At 47.0% G+C, this 22,612-nt stretch overlaps 1 protein-coding gene across 9 annotated transcripts; it reads left to right on the plus strand.

The window, feature by feature from the left end:
- The first annotated feature begins 5,556 nt into the window (after positions 1–5,556).
- On the plus strand, positions 5,557–20,780 carry LOC116230488 (uncharacterized). 9 transcript variants are annotated; one of them, XR_016469112.1, is made up of 6 exons: positions 5,557–10,891; positions 16,581–16,755; positions 16,982–17,509; positions 17,599–17,682; positions 18,192–18,359; positions 18,638–20,780. XR_016469112.1 is itself a non-coding variant. In XM_090146073.1 (5 exons), exons 1-5 carry the CDS (start codon positions 10,737–10,739, stop codon positions 18,649–18,651), a joined length of 444 nt encoding a protein of 147 aa, XP_090002199.1. In that variant the 5' UTR covers positions 5,564–10,736; the 3' UTR covers positions 18,652–20,780. The 9 variants fall into 9 exon arrangements, 1 of the variants encoding a protein (XP_090002199.1); XR_016469113.1 differs by lacking the exon at positions 17,599–17,682 and having other exon boundaries at positions 5,561–10,647; positions 10,728–10,891; positions 18,638–20,777; XR_016469114.1 differs by having other exon boundaries at positions 5,563–10,891; positions 17,487–17,509.
- The last annotated feature ends 1,832 nt before the right edge of the window (positions 20,781–22,612 follow it).

Consider the following 22,612-nt stretch of genomic DNA (forward strand, 5'->3'; position numbering starts at 1 on the left):
TGGCAGAGTATGAACGGAAGTCCAGGCAAGGTATTTGAGCTACACTGGAAACAAAGCCCTAACTCCAAACTGGTGTAAGTTGTGCTGGTGATTGCATGCGTGATTGCTTGTGGACTTTTTTTCCTTCCTGTGTCGGTATTTTTGACAAAAGAAGAAATCCACTTGTAATCAGGACTTAAAGCTCTACAGAACAGAACACAAAGCAAAGAAAGCAAGACTGATTTTAAGAAATCCCTGATGTTCTGTTTTGATCCTTTTTTTTTTTTTTTTGGCCTTTCCTTCTGTAGTGCAGAGGAGCTAGCATTTCTAAACCAAACTATTTCTATCACAAGTATGCAGTTCCAGCTCCTGGGGCCAGGTTATCCTATTGGAAATCTCAGCCTTCATTTAGAAACTCACTCTTGGTTCCTGTGCCTACACAAACAGAGCCATGATTGAAAACTGTGTCCTGCAAGATCAGAAGGAGAAGGGACTGGTGCAACATGCTGCTCCTCAGCTGGCTGCCCAGTGCCTGGCTCACCCCCTCCTTGCCTCTCTGCCCTCTGCTGCAACCCACCAGTTTTACTCATTCCTGGACAGAGAAACACATCTCAAGGCCCATGCTAGGATGTTTACACAAAGGGGTTCACATAATTTCAGCAGTGCTTTGTTCACATATATCTGCTAAGCGAGTGCAGCTGGATCAATGGGCAGGTTTTGTTTGTACTCAATCGCCGATGGCCTCAGCCAAGGTGCAGTGTCATCTGTCAAACCAAATGTTGCCATGGTGTACATTTAATCTGTATTTTACTGAACTGCGTAAATAGATTTGCAAATTCAGAGCGTTGTCCTGAAGGCACGGAGTGCTGTGGGGTTTTAGGAGGCGTTCAGTTGCAGCTCCAAGGACGTTGCCATGGTTACCCCCATTATTGCCACATTTGCGTACGGTTCAGGGGAAAAAATGATCTTGAGTCACACTTGCCTGTTCTGTACAAGCACTGATTTCTCAGCCTTCCCCCCTTCCCGACACAGGAGCAGGCACCGATTCTCTGTGAATGGGATTTGCAATCACGCCCGGATGATGGATGAGGCTGGGGCGGTTTGACACATGATGCCACGGGAGGGACTCCCAGATGGAAGCTATCCTGTAAATTATCTCTGGCTTTGTGATGTAAAATGTACAGCGTTTGCACTAGAATAGAAATGATTTTCAATAAAAGGTGGGGGAAAAGCTCCTCAGTCCCCATCAGCTGCTCCACGTGTTGCTGCCCTGAGGTCCTACAGCGTGGGCTGGCGACGGGAAGATCCCTGAGTGTGGTGAGGCTTGGGCAACGTTCTGGGGGGTGTGGGGGGCTGGCAAGGAGGGTGGGAGGTGAGGAAACCACAAGAGGAAAAGTGCTTGGTCTCACTGCCTGGGTGAGGGACAAAACGGGATCAGCTCAATAGGGAAGAGGCTTCACTGCCAAACAAAGAAGGGGCACAGAGGCTAATGAGGGCTAATTAGTGCAGTCAGCTGTTAAAATAGGAGTGGGTGAGTGCAAGGGTAGAGCTTTTTTCTTCGTAGAGGAAGGCATCAAGCTTGGTTGGAGTTGGTGAGTTTTGTTTCAGGGGTACAGCAGTTATTGTTGGGGGGATTCCTGAGTGTGTATTGGCTGTCTTCCTGCTTCCCTGCTGGGCTCCTGACCACTGAATTAAGGCAACTGGGCTGAAAGTTGGAGCGATTGATGTCTGGGAGCCCACTAAGGGAAGGAGGGTACCTGCTGAGCCTCTGCAGTTACCTGCCTTGAGCTGATACTGAAATGATAACATCAGCCCCTTGCATGCGATTGCCTGGTTGCCAAAAGAAGCAGAGTTGCAAATGGTGTAGCTTCCAAGCCAACCACAGGACTGGAGTTGTTTGAGCTCCTCAGCAAGATGTGGGACCCTGCTTTGGGGAGGAACACCAGCAGAGCTGAGGTGGTGTTACCCAGCAACACTGCTCAACGTGACCTCTCATTGGGATCCCAGTACATCCATCCCTCTTGGCCTCGTCATGTTGGACTGACCTTCCCCTGATATGAGTTTGCTTGGCTAGAGGTGAGGCCAATGGATCGAGGCACCCTTTAGTGAAAATCTAGGCTGTCGCTTTCCTCAGTGCTAGTGGGTGTGGGGGAAATGCTCGAAACATCAACCTGATGGAGGAAAGCTGTGTGACTGCAGAGCTTTGCTCTTACAGGAACTCACTAGATAAATGTGCCCAATAGGTTTCTGCCTGCAGCTGTTGGTCCAGGAGGTTTTCACTCCAAAGTGCACCATGTGCAATGGAGGTGGGCAGAAAGGCTGGTTCTATCTGCCCAAAATGCAACCAGATTAGAAGTAGGTGAGTTCTCAGTGCACAGGCAGTCAAACCATGTAGGCTCCTTAGCACTGCTGGGCTTTGGGGTGGCTTTTGGGTAGGATGGGCTGGGAGCAGCTCCTTGGGGGACAGAGCCCTCCTGGGACACATCAGGCCCTTATCTGTGGGGGGAGTGCAGCTCTCCAGGCTGGCAGCACATCCATCACCACGTCTGAGGGCTGTATCTAATGCTGACTGAAAAATTGAGTTTCTTTTCCTGTGATAGCGTCCAAGATTTCACATTTTTGACTTCTTCCCAAATCAGGCCGAGGAGTGGAAATCTCTAAAAATACTGTAATGAAAATGCAAATATGCACAGGCACGGCCGGGGCACTGACACAACAGATTTTCCAGCCGTACTGAAATGGAACACACTGAGCCTTTGAAAAATAAACTCCCAGGAAAGCTGCTCTGTGTCTGCCACAGCCACACGTCACCATGGCTCAAGTGAGACATCTGAGCAGGATGTTTTGTGTCCAGAGCTTGGCAGGATGAAGGCTGTTTTCTTCAGCATCTCTCAAGCAGACAGTTCCAGGTATCTCCTTCACGAGCCCTGTGAAGGTGGACAAGGCAGTCAGCCTGGCATCATGTCTACATAATGGCATGTGGATGTTTTGTGGTGAGGTGGGGTTTGACTTCTTTTCCCAGGTAATAGCGATAGGATGAGGATGGCTTTAAGTTGTGCCAGGGGAGGTTCAGGTTGGATATTAGAAAACATCTCTTCTCAAAAAGAGAGGTGGTGGATTGGCACACGCTGCTCAGGGAGGTAGTGGTGGTATCACTGCCCCTGGAGGTGTTCAAGAACCATGGAGATGTGACACTGAGGGACGTGGTCAGTGGGCGATATTGTTGGTAAGTGGATGGTTGGACCTCATGATCTTAGTGGTCTTTTCCAATCTTTATGATTCTGTGATTGCAGGCTCAGAGGACAACCAGGGTCCTGCTTCATCCTCATCGCCCAGTTTGTTTAGAGGCCATGAAGGTCCCATGCTGCCATCCCAGCTGAGACATGGCAGAGATGATGAATGGGTTGGGTTAGGATGACAGGGACCACGTTGGTAGTCAAGATGGTGCACTTACTGGGCGTTTTGTTTGTCAAGATGAGGCTTTAGATCTAACACAAATGCCCAAGAAGGATTTCAGAGGTAGGCAGCAGTAATCCACGCAGGGTGATGACTTGCTGAAGGTGCTTGGCGTGTGGCACATCCCTCACACCAACAGGTCCACCTCAGGCTTCGCCACAGAGACCTCACTCACCCAGCGTGGCAGCCTCAAATTATAGATAATAATAATAATAATCTGTCTTTAATTTCCCCTCTCTCCTCTTGGTGATGAATGGCTCGCAGCGAGGAGAAGCAGCTGTTGACGGGGAGCAGGGTGGCTTCTCTGGGGTTTATTGTTTTAATCATGGCCTGAGTGAAAGTGACAGCCTGAAGATGAAATATCTGCTGAAAGGAAATCATAACTCTGGGTGACTCCACTTAGCTCTGTGACAGGGGAGGGTGTATTTTTGTTGGACATGGTGGATAGTGATCTCAGTGGAGCTTTTGCTGGAACCCTCCTCCTGCCTTAATGCTGTTGGGTTTGTGGCATCCCCAGTGCTGCATGGGAGCTTTTAGACCTACCTGGAGCCTTGTGTTGAAGCTGACCTGCTGGCCTCAGCAGATCTGGTTTCTGGGGAGATCTGAAGATGTGAAATCACAATGCTGAATGGGGCTTTGTTACCCCAAAGGAGACAAGGTGGACAAGGCAGCGAGCTTGTGGTCTGCTCATAAGGAAAGAGAAGGACCTTCCTGTGGAGGATAAAGGATGCCAAAAGAGGAGGAAAGGCTGCTAAGCTGTAAATGAATAAGCAGCAGGAATCCAACCTACAGGGGACACGGCCACTCCACCACACATCTGGCACACGGGAACTCTGCACACCCCATTGCCTGGCTCCAATGGGTTAAATGATGCACGTGGCTGCAAAGTGTTTGAGCTGGCGCATCTCTGAGCACCATAAACATGGGGGAGAACAGTTTCTAAAATAGCATCTTTCATGTTCGTGAAAAAATGTTCTCATGTGCTCTGCTGGCTGAGACCACTGTTACGAAACAAAATGCTTCCCATCAGCAGTCATTAGGGCTTGAGCCTGGGCTGGGGTGCTGCTTGATACAACAAGAGAAGTTAACGAGAGCAGAACAAGACCAGAATAGAAAAATCAGCAAAGTTGCTATTTTCCTAATTAAAAAAACGCATCCTAATCCACTAACTGTGCCAGAACACTCACACTCCTTCTGTTGGATAGGAGCCCTGGCAGCGCCTTCGTGCAGATCTCAACCTCCAGCCCACACGTGGGGACAGGGGTGACACACAGGGGACAATCACAGATGTCTCCGTGCAGCTACGTGTGTCCCCACCTGCGCAGCTCCATGGGCTGTGTGCCCAAGGATGGCTCATTCTGCAGATTTTCTCTTTGAGGACGGCATTGCTGCATGTGTGTAAGTCGATTTCATCACATGTGTCGAGTTTATTGAAGCAAACAGAGAGAAGCGTGGGTTGTACAGGAGCAGGAAGGTGCCTGTGCCCAAAATCGTTTGGGAAATGCGTGTTGCATGTGCTGTACACATGTAAGTGATATTTGTTTGCTCTGTAGTAATGCACGCAGCTCTATTCTTGAGCTACGGCTGTAGGGGTAGGGGCTGAAAGGGACCTCTGGAGATCACTAAGCCTAACTCCCTGCTAAAGCAGGTTCCCTACAGTAGATTGAGCAGGAAAACATCCAGGTTTTGAGGATCTCCAGTCAGAAGAGCAGTGGTGGGTCCAGGCTCTGCTCCCCCATCCAGCCACTGCACGTGCCATGTTTTCCACTGAAGGTGAACAGGTAACACAGACTCCCCAGAGGCAGCAAAAGCGATGAAGAAAAAGGAAGAGAAGGGCATGGAGAGGAGGTAGGTGCTGGGGGGAACTGAAGAATGGTCTGCAATGCTTTGGGACTGAGACAAACCCTTGTGTCCCTTTGCCCAGCTACTGCTGTGGGGCTCCTGTCCTTAGTATTGTTTGTTGGGAAAGGAGGAGTTTGCACAGTGTGGCTGAAAAGCTGCTTCCCCAGCACCCTTCTTGCTGTATTTCACTTTCCTCCTTTTCCAAAAAAGGGATTGGAGGGAGTTGTTTAAAGAAAAGAAAAAAAAAAAAAAACAACTTCTTGTTTGTCCTGGCCAAATGCTACCTTGTGCAACCAAATCTGAAATCTGATGACCCCCTCCAGAACTTTTATGCATTTAAACGTCACTGTTTCAGCAAATTCTAAAATTTGTGGTTTATTTGACACCGAGTGACTCTGCTCGTGCTTGTTTTTCCTGGGATGCCTTCAAGGTACGAGTCATTAAACAACCACTGCTTGGAGGTGCCGGCATGCTGGCCGTGTCCCGCTATGGGTGAGTAATGAGGAAATGAGCACTTGCTGATTAATAGCAATTCCCACATTAACGATGAACACGATGGAGAAGGAGCCAGGATTTGAAGCTCAGCATGCCTACTTAGTGATGTGGGGACCTCTGGCTCCTTCCAATGCCAGAGCATGCTTAGAGCCATCAATCAAAAACCAGCCATCAGCTCCAGTTACTTTTGGCCATACCTGTAGATGTTCAAGATGCTGATGTACCTGCTTGAAGCATGAAGCTGTTGTGGCCATTGCTTGCATCACAGGGATATTTCCCCTCAGTGGCAGCTCTGCTGAGTTCTTACTATGGAGAACAAGAGAAGGAGATGGACATCACCTCCCTCCTGAGGCTGGGTTGTGATGGGTTCTCATCAAAGAGATGGAGGAAGGGAACCACGTTGCAAATGCTTTCTGTCAGGCAGCTCCCTTAGACTTTGTTTCATTTTATTACTAGAAAACATTAGCAGAGCAATGCATCAGCAGGGGCCAGGACATGGTGTCCACAGAGACTTGCCCTCCAGCAGTAAGACCCCATGCTCAGTGTTTCACAGGTGGCTCTTCTGGAAACTCTACCTCTGGCAGCCGTGTAAATCTGTCAGATCTCTGATAGGACATAAATCTCCCCCAAAACCAAATGCTTACCAAACATTATCGCCTGATTGAGACATAAATCCTGCATCAGCTTGGTGAAACATTGTGGCTATCAAGTTAACCAAGTCAAGACAGCTCCTTAACTATTCCCAAACATCAGCTTATGAAGATGCAGACAAGGAGCAGCCATTCATCACATTTGTACAAGTCATAAACAGGTTCTATGGCTTCTGTCTCTGCGTTGAGCATCAGGGAACAGCAATGTGTGGGAGTCTCCTTGATTCTCAAGCTTTGCTTTTTCTTATGTTGAAGGGTATTCTTTGCTCCCTGAAGTGCAGGTGAGGCTGTGATTGTGCTCCATCCCTTGGAGCCTCCATCATGCGTGGCAGCATCTTGGGCTGGTGGTGCCTGAGCTGAGCCTCTGTGCAACTGCCCAGGGAGATCTCCCTGCAGGAGAATGAATCAGCCCTGCCGGCAGCTGGAGCAGCCCAATGACATGAGGTCAGTGGCTGGGCAGGGGAAGATTTAAAGCCCCTTCTCTCCAGGGCATGAACCCCTATGATTTGGCTGTTTCAGCAGCTGTTACGGTCCTTGATGGCGTGAAATGTCAGCGATGGACTTTACCCAACATTTATGTAAACTCTGAACTGAGTGCAGTCATGGGGCCAAGCTATAAATCTCCCAGAAGGAACAAGGTTGCAGAGCCTTCCAGGGCAAGCTGAAGTTGGAAGCAGGGGGAGGCTGAATGCGTCTCTTGGCTCCCCGTGGCCCTGGATGCAGCATCCGAGGGGATGCCGTCTTTGGAGAGCCTCCACCACCTAGCTGCCTGGAAACCTGGGTATTTGGCCCTGCCCTGTGCTTTCCAAGGGTCACCTGCTCCTCGTGGTTCCTCTGTTCTGTAGAGGGTCCTGGGCTCTTCAGAGGGAAGTTCTATCTTGTGTCCCCAGATGTGGGGGCATGGCACTAAGGGATGTGGGCTGCTGACAGGACTCTGTTGGTCAAGTCAGCAATTGGAGTCAATGATCTTGAAGGTCTTTTCCAACCAAACTGGTTCTGTAATTCTACATCTGAATGGCTGAGCTGTACTTTGGGCTGGCACAGAGGATTTGCTCCCCTTTGCCACTTTCAGCTCATGGCTAAAGCAACATCTGCTTGGTCATGTCTTGGTTGCTCCTCCCCAGCTCGGATCTCCAGCCTCACAGCAACCCTTATGCCTGGTTTCAGCTCTTCCCTACAGACAGAAATCAGATGAAGTTATGTTCTCCAGCTCTCCACCAAATTTTCAGACTTCTGAGTAGCAGCACTTTTAAAATTGCAAGATAGAAAGTGCCCAAAGCAAAGGTTGTTCTTGGGAGATAACTGTTCTCAAGTACAAATTGCTTTTGAAATTGGAAGTTTGGCATCTGTGAAGAGCTGCCTGGTGTTGGTAAGGGGCAGCAGTGGAGGTGCTGGAACTGGTGTTTGCAATAATTACTGGTAAATGTGTGTAAGTGAAAAAGAAAGAACTTCACTGGCAGAACTGCACTAAGTTAATTTTGCAAGTCATGTTTTTTGATATCAGCATTAATACGAATTTCAGCCTTGTTCATTCAGATTTAGAGGATGTGAAAGCAAGGCCCTGCGCTCTTTTAAGTATCTTTAAATGGTAAGAAAAGTACTACATGATCTCCAAAATGTGCATTAAAAGGAGAATCGCACTGCACTGTGGCTTTCTCGCAGCAGATGTACGGTCCCAGTCATCTGGGCCAGATCCCATCCCTGAGGCATTATCTGCATCCAGTTGTGTGCACGTGAGGCTGGTCCTGCATTCCCGAGGGGAGGAAAAGCCCAGCTTGGGGAATGCCAGCAAATTAACAGATCAAGCCATTTCTCCTCCAAAACTCTGCTGGCTTCTTCCCATCCAGCTGTGCTTTACCCCATGGGCTTGACCCCTTTTCTCAGGGCTGGAGTTCAAGTGACCTACATCTGATTTCTCACTGCCTTCTGATGAGTGTTTTCATAACGCTTTTCTCCTTCCCGGCTTTGGGGACCTGCCAGAGCTTGGCCAAAGTTGAAACCCTTCTGCTCTTTGACACAGTGACTGCTCTCTGCAGGATGCTTCCTGCAGGCTCATGGAGGCCCATCAGGGCTGGTGGTGTTGGTCATGGTCTTACAAGTGGTTGAAAAGCACCAGGATTAGCTTGGGACCATGCCAAGGGATGGTGTCTGACGGTGATGCAGGTGGATGGTCCCTTTCTGAGGGGCTGCGGTGAGAGAAGAGAGGAAGGTGGGTGTGGGAAGGGAGGATTTGCTGGATCATCACAGTGCTCTGCTCATACGTGGTCCGGGGAGGCCCAAAGCCAGTGCTGGAGCCATGGCTCTGCATCACCAAAGGCTGAAGGGGGGTGGTGGGATGGGATTGGGGATGCTAATAGTGATAGAGCTGGAAAGGGGATGGGCCCCTGCATGCCTGGAAGTGGGCAGCAGGAGTGGGAGACTGCACTGGGAATGGCAGTGGTGACTCAATGAGAAAATGTTGACTTACCCACTGGAAAATGAATTGCACCAGTGATAAAACCACTTGATATTCCAGCCTCTGTAAAATCCATGCATGGAAAAGGAGGCTTTGCTCCTGCTTGCCACCCGTGTCCAGCTCCACCAGCTGAGCACTGCAGGAGTCTGCAGGGATCATCTGACCCTCAGTGAGACGGGGCAGCTGTCATGTGTGCCTCAGGTCCAGCAGTCATGGATTTGGGAATACCTGTGGGCCCAGGCACATGGAGAGGAGCTGTCTGTTGATGCCTCCGCTTGCTGGATGTCCCTGCAGCCTGCTGATGCTCATCCCACATATGAGAGCCTGTGCTGGTGCCAGCAATGCTGCACTCTGACACAAGAGCAGCAAAATACTGGGTTTGGCCTCCTGGGTTCACTTTGATGTGCTGTGGTGCTGCCCCAGCTCACACTATTCCCCAGAGCAGACCCCCCCCCCTTTCTTAGTAGCCATGAGAAACATCCTCCTTGCAGTGTTTTCAAGAGGAAAAAATGTCCTTGGCTGCTGTAAATAGCGCAAGGAAATGATTTCTCATGGTCCGTTGAGGACCAGCATTTCTGCTGCTTGAGCCTCACAAGCTCGCTGGGCAGATGTCAGTGGAGAGCCCTCCTCCATGGCCAGGCAATTCCCATGCTGCTGGGATGCCTTCATGAAGGCTTTGGGGGTCTCCCAGTAGCCTGAGTCACTAAAGTGCTGGAAGAATCCAGAAGATTCAGGGAACGTGGATATGCCCACTTTGCTTGTGGCCAAAGGAAGCTTGGAGAGGTTCACTGACCTCAAGCTGCTGGGTAACGTGGTGCTGAACCTATGGGTGTCGGTATGGAATGCAGTGGGGTCACCATCTGTGGAGGTGTTCGAGAATTGTGGAGGTGTGGCACTGAGGGATGTGGTCAGTGGGCATGGTGTTGGGGGGATTGGGGTTGGCCTTGGTGATCTTAGTGTTCTTTTCCAACCTGAATGATTCTATAAACGAAAAATGGGCAATGGGAGAAGGAGGGCATTTCCTATAGGAAAAGAAGCCCTGTCCATAGGATTTGCATGCCTGCTCCCATGCCATAGTGCATCAGCCCCGTTGTGGCCATGAGAGGGAGATCTGGCGTACGGAAACCTCGGTCCCATAATCAAATATTATTTCAAAACTAATGACAAACATCATCTGTTTCTGAAGCGGTCTTGTTTAAAATATTTCCTCTTAGTACTCTCAAAATAGCAGTAATTGGAAACGGTTCTTTGAAACGCCAGTGCATGCTTCTTTAATTATGCCTCACGCCGCCTGTTTCCAATGGAAGAGCCCTATCTGTTTGCACTTACCGGCCCTTATGAAAAACAGGCTTGGGCCCAAGTCGGCTGGAACCGAAAGGAGGAACGTTTCCCTTCGGAGGCATCATCGGAGCTAATTAACTTGAATCACGGCAGAAACATCTCCGCGAGCTCAGCCCGCCCCGGCCCCGCTGCGCCGTGCTGCTCACCCCCTACCGCCAGGGGGCGCTGAGCGCCCGCGGACCGCTGCCGGCGTTGGGGCGGAGCGGTGGATGCGGGCGGAGGACGCCGGTCCCGCACCATCACCGCCTGCTGTGTGTGCGTGCGGTGATTAAGCCTAAGGAAGAAACACACCTATCGGCTGGGGTGCTGGGGCTTTATAGAACTCGGTTCCCCAAGCAGCCTCATCTGGGCCCGTATCGTTGCGCTCAGGAGCTCAGAGCTGTGCAGCATCCCTTTTGTGAGCTCTGCCCGTGCTGAATTTTGTGTAGGGTGTGTTCAGTTTTAATGCCTTTCTTATGGCCTTAGGGTGTAGGTTTTTTGTTGTTTGTTCTTTTTCTTTCTGCTGGTAGGATGCTTCCATGAGCCCATTCCTCAAGCCTCAAGGCTGGAGTGCTGCTGAATTTGGGCTAGCTGGCACCGTGCTGGATCCTGCCAAGCCTGGATGTCCACAGACCCATCAGGAGCTGCTTGAAGCTGCAAAGCAATTCTGCACCACCTGGACTCCAGAGCCCAGGTGAGAGTCAAAAATCCAGCAAACTAACAGATATTTTAATCCAAATGCCCATTGTCCTGGAGGAGAGACAAACTCCACAGGGGAGCTCTGAGCAGACACCATGGCCAATGCCCCATAACATCATGAAAGGATAACATCATGGCTAAGAGATTACAAATGGTCAGAGCCCAAGGACAAGCTGTGGCTTTCAGGATCATAGAACTGTTTGAGTTGGAAGGAACCCTTAAAAGCCATCTGGTCCAACTTCCCTGCAGTGAACAGGGACACCTACAGCTCCATCGGGTGCTCAGAGCCCCATCCAGGCTGACCTTGGCTGTTTGCAGGGACAGGGCAACAAAAATGGAGAAAATGCTGTTTGCAAAACTCTTTGCTGGGGCAACTGAAAGTAGCTACAGGGGAAGTGACTGCTTGCCTTGCTGTCTGGTCCATGTGCGCTTGGGGAGATTTATTGGTTGGTAGCAGAAGAGCAAATCTACATCTAGTGTCAGATTCTGTGCAAATGAGTGGTAATTGTGGTTAATGGTTGTACTGAAGTGCATAATTTTTTTTTACTAGTGTGACAGCAATAAAAATCTGCAGCTCGGGATGGGCTCACTGGGATTGCCCATTGACCTGAGCACAGGGAGTGTTTGGGGCAATTGGCACACAGTGGGTCTTGAAGAAGAAGGGGCTGTGTGACTTGTGCTGCTGCTCAAAGCTGCTCACTGTGCACAATGAGCACAGTGGGTGGTTTCATTTCTAAACGAGTCTGATCTCCAGCACTGCCCAGGAGCAGAGCATGGGAAACATATATGGGTTGCCTGTAAGGTAAACAGGATGAAGGGTACAAGCGTAAGGGTGTTGTAGCAGTAGCTGTGTTAATCCCGAATATGTGATATGAGGAAGTTATAAAAGGTAAAACCTCCCACAGATATATGGCAGGTAATCAAATACAGTGTGAAGAAAGCAATCTGCAGGGCAAACAAAACCAGGCCAGAAGTTTGAGCTGAGGCAGCTCCTCCAGGCTGGTGGTTCAGCATCCCAAGAGCTGACTGCAATGTGAGAATGGATGTAAAAACCAGGGTGCAAGTTGGGCTTCTTCAGCTCTCACTGAGGCTGGTGCCTCATGAATGACAGTGTTATAACAAGTCTATGCACAAGGAGGAGAAACCAGGAAAAATCAGCTGCTCAGTGCTGTGTGTATGGGCTGCTGCACCCAGAGATCATCCCCAGGGCCGGTGTTGTCTTTCAGGGAGTAAAGAGAGACATTGTCTTCTTTGGCTGGGTTTCTTGTAACTGGCAATTAGCAGTCCTAAAACCATAATGAGGCAATTTGATTCCTTGCTGCTGGGGAGCAGCTGTGATCCACAAAGAGAAAAGGGATCTTGTGCAATGCCCTGGGACAGCCAAGCACGAGGGTGTGAGCAGATGTCCTGCTTTGCTTTGGGGAAAGCAGCTGGAAGGGTCCAGCTTGCAGGAGCCCCTCTCCTGTTGGCACCACCTCATCCTGTTGGCTTGCAGCTCTACTCATCTGTGCTGCTGGGGCAGGAAGGGTGAGGGCAAAGTGTAGGAGTTAGTTGCTGCCATCCTGCTCCAGAGTGGCTGAACCAGATGCTTCTGTACAGGTATGTCTCTCCTGAGGACAAAAGGGGTTATGTTTAATTAATTATGGTTAATTAGCAGGAATTATGCAGTGGTTAAATCCACAAAAGCTGTTCCAGGCAGGCTTGGTCACAAAGTGTTCTGAGCTGAGATTTGAGCCTGTGATGTCTGGTTCTGTGCATGTTTGGGCTGTGTTTGTTCCTCCTTGACCACAGTAGACTGCAAAAAGTGAAGCTGGAGGCGGACATTTGGGATGAAGCACAGAATGGCTTGGATTGGAAGAGACATCAAAGATCACCCAGTTCCAACCCCCTGCCATGGGCTGGATGCCCCCAGAATGCCTGGACCCCCATTCAGTGATGGGGCTCTGGCCTTGACACCTCCACGGACGGGGCAGCTACAGCTTCTCTTCCCATACATGGAACAAACCCAATGGGTGCCCATTACTGTGGTGCCTCTGGCCTTAGCAGCTGTTATGAGGGTGGCAGCAGTCCCCTTTGTGTCACTGACAGAAGCAGAGTTTTACTCGTGCAATAACAAAGGTATGTCCCTGAGTCCTCCACTCCTGCTGCCGAGTTGTGTAAGAATTAAAGTAACACAGAAGCCAGGTAAACATTGGAACCCGTTTTTGCCAGGTGATTGCTCAAGAAAAAGACAATCTCATACAAAGAGCCAGGTGCTTTTGGGCATTCATCCTGCAGCCCTGAGCTGGGCGGCTTCTGGCAGCTGCAGTAGTGATTGCAGAGATTTGGGTATGAGAGACAGTGGAGTGGATGAAGTTTCACCTGATGCTCTCAGCCATTCCTCAGTGCTCTGAGGATCCTGCCTACATCCAGACAGCACCCCTGGAAAATAACATGTGGGCAGGAGATAAAGTTAAGAAAAACAGAGAATCTTCTAATGGGTAGTTACTGGTGAAGACAAGGAGATGGTCTGCAGGGCATCCAGCTCCAGTGCTGGGTGGTGGTGTGGAGGTTAGAGGAGAGCTTCTACCATGGAGGGATGTATTTGAAACTGACACAGCTATACCTGGAAAAGATTTCATGGGCCTTTGGGGGGCTTTGGCCCTATCTGGAGTGCTTTGGGTTGCACTTGCAGAAGAGAAAAGGTCCTAGGAGCTTCTGGACAGGAGCTGTCCCAGGGCTGAGAGGGGAGAGTTAAGAAGAGAAGCCTTGGATTTCAGCTGATGGATGAACAACACAAGAGCAACACAAGGTCTTGCAGCCCTTTCCTGGAAGGATTTTGCTTACAAACAATAATGAGGAGGAGGGATGCGGAGAAGGAAATGAAAAACGTGTCATTAACCATTCCTCCAAAAACAATTAGTGCAAATGGGAGGTGGGTGCTGCCCATTGCCGCCCACCTCAATGCGATACCAGCTGCTGATTTATTGTCCCTGCATGCAGGACTGCTGGGATGTTTCCCATTTGGCACTTCAAAGATGAGCAAACAATGGGGCTGTGCTTCAAAGAGTGAGGGCTGAGGGATGAGAGGGGCCCTGCAAGGCAGCCGCGGTGCCTCTGGAAGCTTTGCTCATCTCTTGCTGCCAACAGCACTAGGAGCCCATCCATAGCTTTGTGGTTTCAATGGGTTTTGTGCTTCCCAGCAGTTCCCCAATGGGCATAAAGCATCCTTTCTGACTTGCCCATCTGTTGATGTTCATCCTTCAGCTTTCACACCTCAGCACAGTGCCTGTTCAAATCCACTTCCAGCCTAAGCTGCACACTGTTAGTGACAGAGAGCTTTGGGCTGGAAAGTAAGCTGTAAGTGAGACCACTTTTTTCCCATCTGCTGTTGCTCTTCTGGAGGTTGGGAGCTCCTCTCTGCTGCTTCTTTCCTGTAGTGTTGTTAAAAAATCAGATAGGAGTCTGCAGATGCTGGGCAGAGCTACCTTTGGTGCCATGAGAAATGTTAAGATTTTTATTACGTTTTTACAGACTTCTGCACACCTTAACTTCTCTCTCTTCCTCTGCCTTCCCATATCTGCAGCCTTTTCCTTCTCTTTGTTTCCCTTTCTAGAGAGGAAAAATGGAAGAAAATATCCAAGGTCTTTGATTTTAGGACAGTGGCACTGGGGAAATGACAAGTCAAGAGGTCCTTGACCTTTTTGTTCCTGATGTTTGGCAGCTGTGTCACTGGGTAATGATTGACTCCTGTTGCCCTCCCTCTGCCATCCTCATGCCAGGCATGGGGCAGGCACTGCCATCCTCTCTTTGGTCCCAAGTGTCTTTTTCTAACAAATGTCTTCATTTGCAGAAGTCATCCTCCTCCAGATTATGTCCTTTTGGAGTCACGAGGAAGAGCCACATCTCTTCTAGGCTGGGAATCCAAAAAGCCAGCTTGGCAGGTTATGTGCATTAAGTCCACTTATTCATGACTCCATAACTGTCCCCTTGAAACCCAAACCAATTTGTCAGACAGTGGAAAAAATAATTATTTCTTTTTTTTGTTTGTTTGTTTGGTTGCTCAACCATTTTTCTGGTATTCTCCATTCTATTTTATTTGAAGTGGAGGCCAGGAATTGATGGATGGACTTTCAGTGAGGAAAAGGTAGAGAGCACGGAGCTGGATTTGGGCTTGCAAACAAACTTCTTTATGCTTGCCTGTGTTTTGTCCTTTTGCAGAGATGTCCTCTGAAAAACATTTGATCCATTTATTAGAAATGAGTTAAATTTGAGCCAATGGGAAATCATAGAATCACACATCACTCTCTGGTCTGCCTGTCCTAATGCACCATCACCCTTTCTGAGAAGTTTTTTCTAATATCCAACCTGAACCTGAGAGTAAGAATGCCTGCCATAAGAAATCCACATGCACTGAATTAATCATTCAACTATGGGAAACAAATTTAAACCAGAGAGCTGAGGACTTCTCTCATAACCCAGATCTTTGGTCACAGTGCAGTTTCTACCTATCTATAGAACCTGGAGGATCAACTGAAGGTTGGTTTTTCTCCTGCTGTCCTCGGTGGACAGGAGATCAATGCAGGGAATGAGCAGAGTTGTGCCCAGTGGAAACAACCAGTTACTCCAATAGCACAACCACTACATTCCTTCCATGTGTCTAGGCTTTTGGGATACAGGATGCTGCAGGGACAGCATGCTTAGCTGTTGATAAATTCTCTAGGGCTCCTTTGAGAGGCTGATGCACTTGCACAGGCATAGTAAAATTGCCTGGCATCAAGTGCCTTGTGTGTCTCAGCACACACACTTCAAAATTTGAGAGATTTAGCAGAGCATACCAGAGTCATTGTACATGATGCTAGAGGCAGTGAAGTTAGCCAGCTTTGCTTATTAACTACAGTAAAGACTTGAATTTACTAGGCCAGTTCTTAGTGCTTTATGAAACTCCTGTTTTGGGGATACAGTGATTACAAGATAGTTAAAGGAAACGTGCTTTGATTCAGGTTTGAACACTGATGTCTTTTGGAGATAGACAAAAGGACAGTAGGAGGCTTTTTTGGTAACTCTCTTCCTAAGAATTATTTTACTGCAGTTTTGGCTGTTTTATTAATGTGGTTAAATGTTCTGACTTTTCTTCTTTAGGAATATGTGATGTCAGGTATCTGGAAAATGCTATTACCCCAAATAATTGGAAAAACTATTACAAAGGTGAAAGAGCTAAATATTTCTGCAATACAAATTATCATACTGAAAATGAAGATGGTGAAATTATGTGCACAAAGAATGGCTGGTCACCTCCTCCAAGATATATCTGTAAAGTTGAGTGTGCTTATTTTTTGTCACAGTTTCTAACTGAGACTGATAAATCTGTGATTACATCTCCCATGTTAATCCCTCACCACTACTTAGTGCAACTCTAAGTCTAGGTGCCTTTGTACAGCCTATCTGTGATTTCTTGCCTCTTTTCAGTCTCTGGCTGTGCCACTTGATCCCTGTTTCTCTTGTTTGCTGTCCAGTTGGTATCATACTGGAAGGAGGGAGGAAGAGGGAAGTTACCTCTCCTAGCATCATTTCCAGCTTTTGAACCTGATTTGCACCAAGCCTGAAATTGCTGGAATGTCTCACCAGAATTATAAATTCGAGGCTAGGCTGCCCCTACAATTAAACTCTGCTGCGTTTCTCTCTAAGTGTTAATGTTCTTCCAGGAAAGAGTGGAAAACGTGACCCACCTCCAGATATTGAAAATGGAGATATTCTTTCCTTCCCGTTGCCAGAATATTCACAAGGTGCAACTTTGAAATATAAATCTCTATATCCAGGAAGGATCTCAGCAGATTGGATGTATTAATGGACAGTGGACCAATCCACCAGTTTGCTTAGGTAGGTTAAAGCATGTGCTGCGTGGCCAAGAGCTATGTGACTGCTCACGTTGACTTTTTCTCAGATCCTGAAGGTGTTTCCAATACGCTTCACTTGTGAAGCAGCACTTGTGCTGTGGCTGACAGCAATGAGTCTTTCTTTTGTCCAGAAGGAATTTCTTCTCTATGTCACTTTGTGTGGTCCCCTCTGCTGCCTGCAGCCTCTCCCTGCCTCCTCTCACCCACAGATCCCGGAGGAGGGGAGTTTGGCTGAACTGCCCATGTGAGGAGATCTCCATCAGTGTGCTGGGCTCCCACGCTGAGGACACTGCCACGGTCTGCAGGCTGCGATGGGGAGGTTGGGTCTGTCTGAAAGGGATCAATCCAGGGGTGACATGACCATGAGAAAATGAATTTAAAGAAGTGCTGGGACAAGGGAAAGGAGGATTCTGAAAAAAGATACAGGGATGTTGAATGCTGCCTGCTGAGTTCCCCTACCCTGAGCTCTGCTTCCCCCTTGCCTTGTGTGACTCTCAGAGTGAAACAGCCTCTCTGCAGCACTGCACGGTGACTCAACCATCATCTTTTTTTGCCTTCAGATATGATGAAAATATCTTTCTTGTTGCAAAAAGCAGAGACTCAAAGTGAAGTCCTGGAAGCATTTTATGATGTGAAGAACCTCTGTAGGGAGAAAAAAATTACATGTGGTGCATCTGTATGAACTGATGACGATGTTCTCTTGCCTTTTCCCAGTGGCCTGTGGGCAGCTGAACAAGGTATGAACAGTAACAACACTGAGCTGAAATGGAGGGAAGAAAGATTTATTCCAGATTGGGTGATTTTATCGAATTTGATTGTAAAATAGGAAATGTGGAAGACCCAGCATCTTCTCTGTTCAGAGTACAATGTATTAATGGCACATTTAAATATCCACGGTGCAATCCAGAAAGTAAGTCTTCTCCATTTGTCATTGTTTGGCTGCTGTTTTTTGCATATTTAGTGCAGAAACTGAAAGGAAAGCCTTTAGCAAGTGTGCCTGGGGAAGTAGTAACAGAGCAGCAAGGTGTGGGAAATCCCGTAAAGCTGTAGGCCATGGTGGGTTGTGTTTCCCAAGATGCTGCTGACAGGAGTATCTGAGAGGAAAGGGATTGCCAAGCCTCGTGCTAGAGTCATTCGTTCAGTCACTGCCTAATTCCAAGGAGGACTGAAGAGCTCCTGGGTTCCCTGAAAGTGATATCCCTGGAATTGTTTCCCTGACTGTGGCAGGACAGGAGACCATTTCATTGCTCTCTCCGCCTGTTTAGGCAGGGTTTTGCCCCAGTGAGCTTCTCTCCTGGCTCTCTGTTGCTGCCATGCTGTAAGTGTTTGAGGTACCAGCATTTTCAGAGACTCGGCTTGCAGTGTGAGACCTGCAGGCAAATCATGGAAGTACTTCACATGGTGGTTTTTGTGTTCCAGGGGACTGCACAGTGCTTGGGTCAGAAATGGATAAGAACAACATTCAACTACAATGGAGAAAGCCTTGCACGTATCGCTCTAAGGAACGGATTTCCTTTACATGCAAGTGGCTTCACGGGGCAGTTTCAAGACCAGAGAAATTTAACCCACAGTGTCTGGATGGAGAAAGTGAGTACCCTCAATGCACAGGTAAGTGGGAGGGCACAGGAGGCTGTAAAAGAACAGTGGGCAACAGCCAAGAAGGATTGTAAGAGGGATTCGTAGGCCTTCCCTTAATCCCATACCAGCCTGCATCTGTCATGGAGGAGCTGCTCCCGTTCCAAGGGACCTGGGGAATTGAATTCAAGCAGAGAGTGTGGTTGGCAACCGCTTTTCACTGCTCCTGGGAAACATGACAATACGTCAGCCTCAATCTCCATTTCTCCTTCTGTCCCTTCACAATGCAGGTGTATTCGGATAGATGGAAATGACGTGACTGAGTCCAGCTGGAGAAATGAATGCTCCTTCAACAAATCCAGTGATTTGAGCTCAAGTTTTCCCAGGTTTCCTGCTTTATTGTGCTTTATAGCTTAGACAGTGTTCTCCGTTGGAATTTGCTAATTCATTTTCTCAGTACTATTGGATGATTTTGTTCAAATTTAACCATTTTTTTGTAAATGTATCTACATTCTGTAACCTTGTTTACATTTCATGCACGCAAATGATTGTGCTTACTTACATCTTGCCTATTCTGCATTGATCCCTGATACTTTTTTTTACATTTTCATCCTGAAAATGTGCATTGATTGGCTTTGGTGGCATAAAACTGAGTCAAGAATTAAAAAGACTGCGGGTAATTTGATTATCAGTGTGTTTGGCCTCGACTGCTTCTAGCTTCTTCTCCATGAGCATGCCTGGAACATAGCCTGGGATGATGGCGGAGGCAGGGTGAGTCAGAGTGAATCTTCTTTAAACAACTCAGGGGAGTCTCTGGATCACAGAACCCGATTCCTACTCAGGACTTGAGCTTCCGTGTTGTTTGGTGGAAAGGCAAGATGTTGGGATGCAAGTAACTAACTAGGATTTCTGGATGTAGGTAGGCACGACTCCTTTGGTCCAGGTCCTGGAATGAGCCATCTTTTTCATTTTTTGGTGGGTTTGCGTTGCTGTCTTGATGGATCTGAGACTCTTGTGCTTTATTTATTTATTTTTTTTGGTAATTGATCCAGTGGTGACATATTGCAGCTGATGGAGAGGAACAGGTGATGTGTTTATGTGGCATTGGCATATTGCTTGTTGGAGAGGGGTTTTACTGCCCTACTTGACAGAGCTCTGTAGAAGATACGCACATTTCTCTTGAAGTTCACTTTCCTAAGAATTTTTTGAAAGGCAGTGTGCGCAGCAAGGGATGATTCTTTGACCTTGAAATGCCTTCAACACAGAGATTTTTCTTTAACCTCACCTAATTAATTCAGCCAGGCTCGTGAAGATGAACCAAAGCAATACGCTGCATTTGTGTACTGTTAATGGAGTCTGTCTGTCTCGGTATTCATCTGGGGTATAAACATGAGTTGAATTCTAAGAAAATATAGCAAGTAAGTAGTGCCTGATTTTCCTGTTGTTGCTTTTGCTGATAAGGGAAATTTCAGGACAGCTAAAGCCTTGCTTTAGTCACTCCAAAACTAAATAATTGGACATAATTTCTTGGAGTAAGTTCTCAAGAGAACAAAGGCTGACTGCCTTTGCACACACAGATCTTTTGTTGCAGGAACTTGGAGAAGAAGGAATCTTTCAGCTGAAGACTGAGATGAATCAATGCTGAAGGTCCACTAGAACAGTAGGGCTCCAGTGTAGGGTGCAAGTACCCCTGTGCAAGATAAATCCATTGAGAGTAGCAAGAAACTATTAAACCTTCTGTTTAGACTAAAAGAAAGAAAAAAAAAAGAAAAAAGAAATTGAGGTTTAATGCCATCTAACATACAGATGTGACAGCGGTGCTCTCACTTGGTCTCTGTGTCAGAGGACCAGCACCATGGGTCATATAAGGCAATGAAGTGTCCTGGGGGAAGAGCTGGGCTCCATATTGCAGAGGGATTCCATTTAGCTGTCTGGACTGTGGGAATGAGAGAGAGGAAGACAGTGTATTTTAGATGTTCATATTGAGAAGAAGTGTGTGTTGTTTGTTTGTTTGTTTGTTTGTTTTTCAACTTTGGTGAAGCCTCTTGTTGCAAAACCTTATCCAGATGACAGGAAAAGCACTGCCAGCACTTTCAGTGCAAAGCAATTTACTTTATGTGCTCATCTTTGCAGCCTTACAGATGGCATTCATCTGCCATCTATTGTTGCCAAAGGGGACCCCTCCCTCCCCCCTGGCTTCAGCCAGAGCTGAAGGTATGGTAGAAAAACAAATGCATAACGTTGAATGCAACAACAGCAACAGAATGAGAAGAAATCTTGAGGGGCGGGTTATTTCTAGGGAAAAAACATAAAAACTTTTTTTATCCCAACAGCTTATAAAACTTATAAATTTTTTATTCAGCTGTAGACTATGTCACGTTTCAAAGAGAATTCATTTCAAGTCCACTACGTACTCGAGCAGTTTGAAGTAAGGTTCCGTCCATGTGAGACACAAACTGCCTCTTCTGCAGTGTTTCCTCCTGCAGCATGGTTTCCCTCCTTGCATTTATACAGCAGTGCTTCACTCACTCGGGGCTCTCGCTGGGTTGTGAAGAAGTTGCCATGATGTAATTCCAATACGTGGCATGAATTCAATGAATAATATTGCTGGTTTCTCTTTTTCCTTTAAGCTAACTTATCTAACATTTCCCTTAAAGGCGATTGTATCTGAGGCAGTCTTTGAAAATAATGAACAATTAAAAATGCAGCAGTTTACATAGGTTTTCTAGCGTTCAATTGGGTGCAAAGTTTGAACAGAAATGGGTTTATTTGAAACAAAATTATCTCACCCATACTGATTCCACAATTTTATCTATACCAATTCGCAAAACAACAGCATGACACATCTGACAACTTCATCGCATGAGGTGCAGCTGGGAACTTAACTCAGGAATATTCAAATAACCTAACAAAGGCAGTTTGACCTTACAGGTAGGAAGGACAGCGGAATTTTATAAACATATATGAAATGAGAAGAAGACAAATACAATCCTACCAGCTTTCTTAGTACAGCTTGCCTGGGAAGACCATCCATCAGGCTGACATTGCACTGTATTTTCAGTACCACCGCTGGGAGCGTGGTAGCCTTGATTACATTTGTACTCTAGTTTCTCATGTATTTTGAAGTACGTTTCTGTACTGTAAAAAAAATGCCATGTTCCAGAAGAAGCGTATTACATTTTTCTAAATGAAAAGAGGTGGTTTGGTTAGGAAGAAATAATGAATGTAATATTTTCCCTGATAGGCAAGAAGGTGGGGTTTTTAAATTATCTCCATCCAATTTCATTTTCTTGTTTTATTGAAATGCTACCACAACATTGAACAGATGGTAGTAGCATGGAATATGTCACTCTGGAGCTAAGGAGGCTCAGATGCACATCTGCAATTAAAATGTCACTTATTTTTCTGAAGTTGAGTTACGTTGGGCAGCTTTCTTGAAATTTTTAAAAAGCATATGTGTAAGAGTCCTTAGAACATACACTAGTGTAAAACAATTCAGTGCATGAATAGACATAATGGATTTCACTTTGACCTCGCTTACACATTTTTATCCCTACTATTCTGCACCTTTTGTCTCTATATGCTTTAGGAAATTGAGCTAAAACAGTTTTCTGCTAGAGGCAATAGTGAAATGAAGAAGCTAACTCACTGAAGCACTCTGGCACTGGAGACCATCCTTCTGCTGTACAAGTTATTCTTCCGTCTTGAGTCCTGGTTTCAGCTGTATAACCAGCCACACAAGAATAGGAAAACTTTTTCCTTTATGCATAGGGAAGTAGTAACCTTTGAAACTGTAATAATAGGGGGCAAATCCTCCATTTTCTACATGTGGCAAATCACAAAGCTTATCTGCAAAGACATAACACACGTATTTCTCACTAAAAATCTCATCCCATCTAAGAATGTATTTGTTTAAAAACAGAAGGGGAATGTAATACTGCTTACGAGGTCAAAGCTGGTTTATTTGGCAGTCACTGTTAAATGAAAAAAAGTATTATTCAAAGCTATCATACTTGCTATATTTTTTTTTTTGCTAAATCTCATCCTTGGCGTGAAGAGTCTTATAACACACACTCAAATGATGAGATATCAGAAATATATCTGCCTATGTTCTTTAGGTTTACAGAAATACAACCTGCGGAATGAAACATTCTACTCGGAACAAAATGGGCAAAATGGATGAAGGGCACGTTTGTTTGACTCTCTGTAGCCTGGAAGATGTAAGCACGAGCACCTTCTACTTAAAAACCACTCTGATGCACAGA

This window comes from Phasianus colchicus, chromosome 9 (genome assembly GCF_987193195.1).
Source record: "Phasianus colchicus chromosome 9, bPhaCol1.hap1.1, whole genome shotgun sequence".
NCBI lineage: Eukaryota > Metazoa > Chordata > Aves > Galliformes > Phasianidae > Phasianus > Phasianus colchicus.